Genomic DNA, 9,496 nt, shown 5'->3' with positions numbered 1-9,496 from the left:
ATTTTGTATAGAAACGTTTATTGAAGTTTTAACTTCACACACTTAAAAGTGTGTGACAAATGATACAATATGTATAGCCAAACATGACATAAATAATGTAAAAGCAGCGTCGACCATCATGTGCAGGCTTATGATTAGTATGAAGAGCCCATAACATGTTGCGTTGACTTGATGAGGAGAATCGACAATGGCAGCGACATCATGTGGTCTCCAAGTGTAAACGTTATTTTAACATGGACCAGAGACCATAGAGCTGACTCATAAAACGTGGTACACGCACGTCGCTGTTGATCTTGTGTTTATTTCACGTTGTGAATACGTTGCACTTGTCAAACAAAACACGTGTTTCTAATAGCACTGTGTTTAACATGGTACGTTTTTTTGTGGTTAGAAATATATTATCAATCCAAGATCAAAAACGTATTGATGTATATCTATACACACAAGTCGTTGTGATATTACGAAGACGGATACGCGCATGAGAGAGTTATCTCACTTCCTTAAAGTACTCTTTGGCTCCTCCTGTCTGTCTCTGTCGCCGTGGTCTCCAGCAACAGCAGTCTTAACATTCTGCTCAAGTTTTAGTCGTCTTCTGTCAATTTAATTTAAGTGTATGGGCTTTTAATGGACCTGGCCTTAGTTTCGTGTGTAAGCTCTGTACAAAAAAAACGCCTTTCAGGGTTGTGGGTTGGCAAGCGTTAGTAAACGTAAGGTAAGCTTATGCTAACGTGGCTAGCATGCGCTAAAGTAAGCCGGTGAAATAAAAGTAGGGTCGACTGCTTTGATATGCCGGGTTTTCCTCTAATGGACTACTTGTGATCAGGTGTTGTCCTTCCAGCCGTTCAAGTGTCGTTTGGTCACTGCCACGTCCCGCGTCCACCTACTCGGTTTGTGCGCTAAACGCTGACGATAGCATTAGCACTCCCGGTGTTGTCTACCCTGATTCATTTCGAATAACCAGCCCGTGGTCGCCTCTGCCAAAATGATGGACTTTGACAATATATTGGACATTGCCACGCAAAATCGGGCCCCCAGCAGTTCACAGGTAAGTTTAAACGCAGTCGCTTGCGCTGAGTTTACTCAGGCCGGACGGTGAAGTGGCAAATCTAAGTGCCAGCTCATCTGTCACAGGGGATCTGATGGAGTAGCTAACAGTTAGCTAACTTAGCCGCTAACTAACCAAAAAACGTCAACACATTGTAACTTTTGCCATCAATATTGATCCGTAGGCAATCGGATACATTTGAGAAGTGCAAATGGTAAATAAACCATGCTTCACGCGCCTTGAATGTTCATGTAATGTGTGTGTCTCTTTTGAGCAGAAGAGATACAGTTTACAAGCTGCACCACCCAAAAAGGACCCGAGGTCAAAGGGGGTAAATCCATCGGCTGTGCAGGCGCTTCTGAAGAAACAAACTTGTGAAAGCAAGAAGAAAGGTAATGCAAAGTTCAGATGGATAACGGTACGGCGCAGAGTGCATTGTCCCTTGATAATTCCATTGTCTATTTTTCTTTTTTTCAGAAATCCAAATGAAGAAAAAGAAGAAGGAACTACTAGCAAAGAGAGTGGAGTTGAAATCGGACCGTAAAGCACGAGCCATGGCCTCCAGAACTAAGGACAATTTCCGAGGCTACAACGGCATCCCGGTGGTGGAGCTTCCCAAGAAGAGAAGATCAAAACTTGAGATGCAGGAAGAGCGGTCCTCGAATGGGGAAGGTTTCAGGAATAACTTCATTGACCCCGAAGATGACGAAGACAATTACGAGTATGAACAGACTGATTCGGAATCGGAGCAGGAGCCCGAGCCGCGGAGACCTGGGAAGACCACAGGTTTTGGTGGAAATGGTGGCGGTAGCAGTAATAGCAGCGTCAGGCCGTCCTCTAAAAAGCCCAGCGGGCCTCCCAAGCCCGCGCCGCCTCCCATGAACTTTGCAGAGTTACTCAAATTGGCAGAGAAGAAGCAGTTTGAGCCCGTTGAGGTAAAAACAAAGTTAGTGAAGAAAGACGAAAGGCTCCGAACAGCTGAGGAGATCAGGGAACTGGAGCTGGAGCGCAAGGTTAAGAGGCCCATCAAAGATTTGAAATCGGCGGATAAAGAAAGGGACGGCAAATCTCAGACTACCTTTAGTTCAATGAGAAAAAGCACTTCTGAGAAGGAGCAGAAGAGTTTGAAACCACAAAAGCCCTCCATAGAAAAGCAAAGTCTCCCCAGTGGGTCAGGAAAGAAGTTGCATCCAACACGAACAAGTGATAAAGGCCAGACTTCTTCTAGGCCCTCTGTTGGGGACCGAGAGAGAGACAGACCCAGGATGTCTCAGAGCGATCGAGACGGGCCTAAGACAAACTCGTCTAGTTCATCTGGTGCTGTAAACGGCAAAGCCACTTCAAGAGCCACGTCTTCTCAGGTTTCAGCCAAACAAGGGGGAACCAAGCCCTCATCCAGCCACACATCCAGCACCCAAAGTGACCTTATGATCAAAAAAGAAAGCTCATCACGAGCCCCAGCTATTCCTGGTAACAGGGGTCCTGGTACAGCTGTCACCGGCCAAAGATCTCAACCTGGGAGCTCCAAACAGATCAGGCCCAGTCAGGGTAGCTCATTGAAGCAGGGCCCTATGGTTGGAAAGCCTGGAAAGGGAGAACCTTTAAGGCCTGGAATGAACTCCTCTGTAAAGTCTGGCGGGAATTCGGGCATGAGACCTTCATCGGGCGGCCCTCTTAGGTCAGGGAGCCAACCTCAGTCGAGGCCTGAAGGCACGCTCCAGGCGAGAGCTGGCGGTGTCCCACAGGCGAGGCCGGGTGGGAGTGGCCTACATGGCCCCCCTAGAGGTGGTGGATCCCAACCTCCCAGGATCGGACATTGTCGGCCTGGAAGTGGGGGACCAGTACCCGGGCGTCCGACTGGCAGCATTGCATCAGGACCTGGCAGCTCCAAGTGCACCGTGGTGTCCGAGACCATTTCATCCAAGAATTTCGGGGGGCCCCGACCAGGCGTCCCTCCTCGGGCAGGCATGTCGCAGAACCCGGGAATGAGACCAGGAATGGCGCCGAGACCAGGAATGCCACAGAGGCCGGGAATGCCGCCCAGACCGGGAATGTCACAGAGACCCATGATGAACAGACCACCGGGTAAGAATCGATAAAGAGATGCAATCACCGATTGACTGGAGGTGTTAATTTGTACCCCAGTACTGTGTAATCCTAATTGCAGACAAAAGCTCTTAACAATTATAATCAAACTGTATTGTTGCTGAAACTAAATTAACACTAAACTTAATTGTAGAATTCAAGTAAAATACAGACAAAGAACGACTTAATCTAATGTGCTTTTACTGAATGGGTTTAAATTCCTGCAGCTCCGTCCATGTTGTAACTGCTTGCCTATTTGGTCCTAACTAGTAGAGAAAACCTTTTTTAAATCTAGTATCTTGCTCAAGCGTGTCGTGGGCACAGTAACTATTTGAGTGAGATCACCTCACCTGATCACCCTCACTACATGCTGTTCCTACTCTCCCACAGCAACGGTTTCTGTTCTCAAAGTTCACTTTTCCACAAGACATTAAATAAGTACTTTTTCACCGCGAAGTATTCATATAGCTATGGATAGCATGGTGTTGTCTGCACAACAAAGCGATGCAGACGAGCCCATTTAGCAACATTGTACAACAGTGCGTGTTTTGATGCAACATAGTATAACATGGCCAAAGCCTCCGCCTGAAACGACACGACCGCTATTACAGGCCTAAGCGCTTGTCTGCTGAACTGAATGAAGTATGTCAGCAACACTCGGCAGCCTTTGTTGGGTCAGAGTTTTTTTTTTTCGAGGATGGATATGAAGAGGCAATACCCAAACTCAAAATGGATTTCTGTTTGTATTTCCTAGGTACAATGTTACCGCCTATCACCTCTGCATACAAGAGGAAATACGACGACGACGAAGATGAGTGTGACTCAGAAATGGAGGATTTCATCGACGATGGAGATGAACCGCAGGACGACATTTCCAGGCACATTAAAGAAATCTTTGGCTATGATCGGAACAAGTGAGTGCCCGCACATATTCTCATTACAAGTCCATTTTACAATATTGTTCTTTCTCTATAAAAAAAAGACTATTTGCTTTCAACCTCCTCAGGTACAAGGATGAGAGTGACTACGCACTTAAATTCATGGAGAGCAGCTGGAGAGATATGCAAAAAGAGGAGGCCAGGAGGTGAGACAACAAAAATAAATCCATCAGTCTCTATACGTGGACCCTTTGTACGGAGAGCTAGTTTATTTATTATGTTTATTTAATGTGATTTTTCTGTACCTTTTGTGCTTTTCCTCTTCAGCCTGAGAATGGCTGTGCAGGAAGACCTGGAGGAGGAGAAAAGAGAACAAGAGGACCTGAACATGCTAAAGGCCAAGAGGAAAAAAAAGAACTGAAGGCTGTTTTTTTGTTTTTTTGAAAAGAGGAATAAAAAGAAAAATGAAAAAACGATCCTGTTTGTCCTGAAAGGTGGGACAGCCGATCTCGTTGAAGCTCAGTGACTGTGGCCACCTCGATCTCTGTTGCTCTCTCTCTGCTTCTCTGAATATGATTGGACCCAAACACGTGTCCATGTCTCCAGAGGAAAGACAACCTGAAAACGTCAAACGCTAAAGATGTGTAAATCATTCAGGCATTAGTCTGCAACAAAAACAATCTCACATTCCCCCCATTCCCCCATTTCCCCCAAAAACAATCTCACATTTCCCTATTTATTTCCCCCCCAGTGATCTCAATTTCTGAAAGGACCTGTGAACTTTAAATATGGAAGTGTGGTTCTCTCCTTTTCTTTTTTTCTTTTTTAAACTAACAATGACACTATTAAGTTATGATGGAATGCTATTTTTCAGCAGGATTTGTTGCATATTTTTCAAAACAAACTTTGATTTATAAGTAAATTAAATATGCAGAAAACCACTTACTGTGTTGTGCTTTAAAGGGAGTTCAGATAAAGAATTGCTTCTTGTTTTAATTAAATTGTTTTGCATCAGAGTAACATATAAAAACCCCATTACTAGCGTGCATAGAATACTTATGATTTTTCGTTTCAGTAATTTACGATGTCTTGTTTCTAAAATGTTTTTTAATTTAGTTAAATAACTTATTTGCCATAGGCCAGCCGGGGCTTTGACGAATTGGTGGCTTTTGTTCCCTCTCGGCTCGCCGTACGTGACGTGACGGAGGGGGCGGGGTCTGTCGTTTCGCCTAGCTGCGCTTGAAAGTTTGCGGAAGTAGATTGTGACTGGAAGTCGTACGGGAGACACAAACATCCTTAAGCCTCCTGATTCGGTCTCTGTCGAACTTCAACCGATGGACCTGTCCTCGGAGAAACTTCAGCGGATCCTCTCTAAGGTCAGTTACGATCACTCAAGTGCGACAAATTAACGTCAGATACCGACGAGCAGCGCGTTTCACGTTCAAACCCCCTGCGGGTCGATACCGGCCAGCTGAGCAGCGATGTGAAAGTATGCTGCGGTCCCCGACTGGCGGAACCGGCTTTACTTACTTACCGGAAAATGTACAACGTAAGACGAAAACAAACCCAGCAATGATGGTTTCGGGATGAATTACAAATCGCCGCCCTGGACCGATGGATCTCCTCGTGTATCATAAAGTCGTTGCCAAGAAAATTCATGTTAATTCACAACCCCCCCCTTTGTCGTCTTACTATTTTGATGACAATTTGACTATTTTGATGCTGCACAAACTGCCACAAGGTAAACTCTGCAGTGTCTCTGGTAAGTGATGTCAACGCGAGACCCCTCATGACCCTCTGAAGTGAGGTGGTGTGATACTGGGAGATTTGATTTTTTGACTTTCAAGTGAAAAAACTAAACATCAAAATAAATGATGGAAGTAATACTTTACAATACTAGACTGTAAAGTTTACTATTTGTATGAAAAGTAACTAAGCATATGCATGTACAGAAACTCATAGTGCTTGTGCACCTTTCTTTTTACAACTGGATATTAGTACAAATTCCATGATGTTGTGATTGATGAGCTGCAGAAGATCTATCGAATCCACCCTGGCATAGTCCCATCCGCAGGCACATACAGTGAGTTTTTATAGAAGAACAAAAATCATCTACATATCACATATGTATCTTGCCGATGATTGACCATCTCATCATTTTCAGCATTTAGTGACCACACCCAAAAAGATCTTGTGAGATTACTAGGTAACATCCCAGTCCAGTATGGAGGTAAGTCTGACCTCTGACCCTAGAGCGGCCCGGCGCTCCATCTGAGAGCGATGTCAGCGTCAAGTCCTAATTATCCACTGACGCCGGTGTTTCCCATCCTAAGGTCGCTCCTACAACTTCCCCATTGAGCTGTGGTTGATGGACTCGTTCCCCTTCACTCCTCCCATATGCCTCCTAAGACCGACCTCCAACATGTTCATCAGAGAAGGGAAGCACGTTGACGGAGGAGGACGGATTCACCTGCCGGAGCTGCACAACTGGGATTATGTACGATTTTATACTTTATGGGTGAAATATAAAATTGTATGGAAGAGGTTCTGGTTCCTCATCAGTTCTTGTGTGTGTGTGTTTTTTTTTCTTGCTCCCCAACAGCCCAAATCCTCCGTGGTGAGTCTTCTGGCTGAGATGATTGTGAAGTTTGAGGAGCATCCTCCGCTGTCCTCCAAGTCCAACGTGGACAACAAAGACCCCCACGATCTACTGGCTTTTGTTTCTAATATACAGATCAACAACGGTGCTTGATTTTTGATACGCAGCTTGTCTGTTGATGACAACAACAAAATACTGCGTGCTATTAGAAGCTTAACTCGTGTCTATTTCAGGTGGAAGCAGCCATCAAGAGCAAATGAACAAGAAGGTGTCCGTCATCGGGGGAGGACATTTAGCAATGGCGTCGGTGATGAGCGTTTTATCAAAGGTATTTGATTTCACATTTTACAATCTTGGATAAGTATCAAAAATTACTTCCCTGACAATGAATTTACTTTTCCTTGTGATGCCCATCCAGTGTAAAGTGGACAAACTTGTTTTCATTGACGTCAACGACAGCTCGACCAAGGGCGGCAGCACGGATCTGGAGATTTTCCGTCTGCCCCAGGTCGAGGTATCCAGAGGTACGTCACTTTCCGAACACTCAATAATGTTTCGACGAGCCTCTTGGCTGAGTCACACTGTTTGGAAGGAAGCACGCCTGCATTGTGCTCGGGGGGACTGTCACTGGTGACTGTCCTCTATAACAACACACATCTACAACCAGCATCGGCTCTGTGGCTGCCCCTCATGAGGATACACCGAAAACAATGCATCCAGTAGTAGTGGTAGCGGTGTAGCGGATCAGGTTCGGATCCCCCCTCGCATTTGCATCACGTGTGAACCGCTTTCTTTTTTAAATAGCGTAATTATCATAGTGTGTAATAAAGTTCATGGTAACAAATCCCTGAATTAATGTTGCACAGTGTGTCGATTCTAAAAAGGTACCGCAGAACTCTGACGTTAAAAACAAGGTTAAATACCATTTGCATACTTTGTATGGATCCTGCCTTTAAACGGCGTGCGATCAGAGCATTGACTGACAGGAGGCGGCGCTGCCCGGCAGGCTCACCGCGAGGAAGCCAAGGGAGGCCTTTTGCCTTCTTGCGTTCTTTTATTTATTACTGGTATATTTATCGAATTCTGGTATTGTATCGTGTCTATGTCATAAGTTTGGAATTGTGACAATCCTACCCCGAATAACAAGTTGGTGTCACTCAAAATTGTGTTCATGTAAACCAGCTTGAATGCTTGAAGTGTTTTGAATATTTTTTCTTTTGACTCCTCCCCTTTTACTTTTGCTCATTCAAAACAAATGTTCTGAACCGTTGCCTTCCTTCTTTTTAAAGCTTTGCCTATTTCTCGTTTGTGTTACAATGCTGACCGCCCCCTTTCAGACCTGTCCGCCTCTGCGGGCTCCCGGGTTGTCGTCGTGACCGCAAATGCATGGAGCGGCGAGCAGTCGTACGCAAGCGTGGTCCAGACTAACGTGGACCTGTACAGAGGAATCATCCCCAACCTCGCTCGTTACAGCCCGAAAGCGGTGCTGATCATCGCCTCGCAACCAGGTTGGTGTCGCGGGGCAGAGACGCGTCCCTCTGAGAAACCGACCCCCTTTTTGTTGCCAAATCTTTTTCATTTTTCGTTTTTTCATTCTCGTCAAATTCCAGTGGACATCATGACCCACGTCGCCTGGAGGCAGAGCGGCCTCCCTCCGACCCAGGTGATCGGCGCGGGCTGTAACCTGGACTCGCAGCGGCTCAGTCACATCCTGGACATTAACCTCAACACTCACAAACCCGCCTGGGTCATAGGAGAGCTTTCGGACAACAAAGGTGAAACGTTGCACAAATCCTCTGTCTCCCCTCCCATCGTTTTTAGCATTTGTTTTAGATCGTATCAGTTTGACCACCACAGCTAAGCTTCCTGCTACGATCGGCGTTCGTCTCCTGAAGCGCCATTAACAAAAACGGACGCACGCGACTGAGCCCGGCCCTTCTGTGCTTGTCTTGCAGTGGCTGTGATGAGCAGCTCCAGTGTGCAGCTGGAGATCGCGGCAGGATCCAACTCCACCAAGCCCTTGTTAGACAGGTATACCGGCGCGACCGCTAGCAGCTCGCGCAGGGCGGAGGAGTTGTCAAAGTACTTACTGACTTCTGTGCCCCGCAGAGCTTTCGGGATGATGAAGACTCGAGGCCAGCGGTCGTGGTCCGTGGGTCTGTCCATCGCCGACATCGCCGACAGCGTCCTGACGGATAAGATGAAGACCCACTCGGTCTCCACCTTGGCTCAGGTAGGACCTCCGAGTGGCAGAACCAAAGCGTCGCCCGCGTATGTGGCGTAAAGCGAACATGGAAGTGACAGCTTCTTTATGAATTCACTGAACGTGTTTCGTGGTCTCCTTCAGGGTTGGGGCGGCATCGGCGCAGAGGTCTTCCTCAGCTTGCCGTGCCTCATGGGATCCAACGGCTCCACGCGCTTGGCCGGAGTGTCGCTGGGACAGGAGGAAGATGCCAAACTGAGACAAAGTGTTGCCTCCCTTTGCAGCCTCATGGGTCAGCTCCGGATATGAAGGATGGGACTGTGTCCCGGGGTGGGGGAGCGTGCGCACTCCGGACGCTCGGTGCCTGGGATGAATTTGCACTAACCTTTTCAAGTGATGCAATAAGCCTTAATGTTTAATCATAAGATTGGTTCCTATGTTCTCGTTGGATACCGTGTATAACATGTGGGTAAAGAAACAATCCTTATTAAACATCTTATAAACACACACTTGTATTTCAAGTGTTTTATAATCTATAATATAATATAATTTTACAATCTATAAGCATCTAAAGGATTTGAATTAACGTTTCTAATGCATTGATATTTGATTTTCCTTTGCTCTTTTGTCTACTTTGTAAAATACTTTGGACTGCCAGATACTAAAATATGTGGTGATACGACACG

The 9,496-nt window shown here is 46.2% G+C and overlaps 2 protein-coding genes across 4 annotated transcripts; both read left to right on the top strand.

Annotated features, from left to right (window-relative positions):
- Positions 1–489: 489 nt before the first annotated feature.
- On the top strand, positions 490–4,949 carry LOC120812781 (protein SPT2 homolog). 2 transcript variants are annotated; one of them, XM_078097827.1, is made up of 7 exons: positions 529–712; positions 824–1,045; positions 1,323–1,437; positions 1,523–3,130; positions 3,885–4,044; positions 4,137–4,214; positions 4,336–4,949. In XM_078097827.1, exons 2-7 carry the CDS (start codon positions 983–985, stop codon positions 4,427–4,429), a joined length of 2,118 nt encoding a protein of 705 aa, XP_077953953.1. In that variant the 5' UTR covers positions 529–712; positions 824–982; the 3' UTR covers positions 4,430–4,949. The 2 variants fall into 2 exon arrangements, with proteins under 2 accessions (XP_077953952.1, XP_077953953.1); XM_078097826.1 differs by having other exon boundaries at positions 490–1,045.
- Positions 4,950–5,206: 257 nt separating this feature from the next.
- Positions 5,207–9,492, top strand: LOC120812427 (ubiquitin-conjugating enzyme E2 variant 3-like). 2 transcript variants are annotated; one of them, XM_040168359.2, is made up of 12 exons: positions 5,217–5,384; positions 6,007–6,091; positions 6,173–6,238; positions 6,342–6,505; positions 6,611–6,752; positions 6,841–6,935; positions 7,026–7,131; positions 7,945–8,115; positions 8,218–8,382; positions 8,563–8,638; positions 8,717–8,840; positions 8,955–9,317. In XM_040168359.2, the coding sequence occupies exons 1-12, from the start codon at positions 5,343–5,345 to the stop codon at positions 9,117–9,119; spliced, it is 1,401 nt and encodes a 466-aa protein (XP_040024293.2). In that variant the 5' UTR covers positions 5,217–5,342; the 3' UTR covers positions 9,120–9,317. The 2 variants fall into 2 exon arrangements, with proteins under 2 accessions (XP_040024294.2, XP_040024293.2); XM_040168360.2 differs by lacking the exons at positions 6,007–6,091; positions 6,173–6,238 and having other exon boundaries at positions 5,207–5,384; positions 8,955–9,492.
- Positions 9,493–9,496: the final 4 nt, after the last annotated feature.

Source organism: Gasterosteus aculeatus, chromosome Y, assembly GCF_964276395.1.
Source record: "Gasterosteus aculeatus chromosome Y, fGasAcu3.hap1.1, whole genome shotgun sequence".
Lineage (NCBI taxonomy): Eukaryota > Metazoa > Chordata > Actinopteri > Perciformes > Gasterosteidae > Gasterosteus > Gasterosteus aculeatus.
The sequence above is the reverse complement of the archived record's forward strand: the minus strand, read 5'-3'. Positions and strand labels throughout refer to the sequence as shown.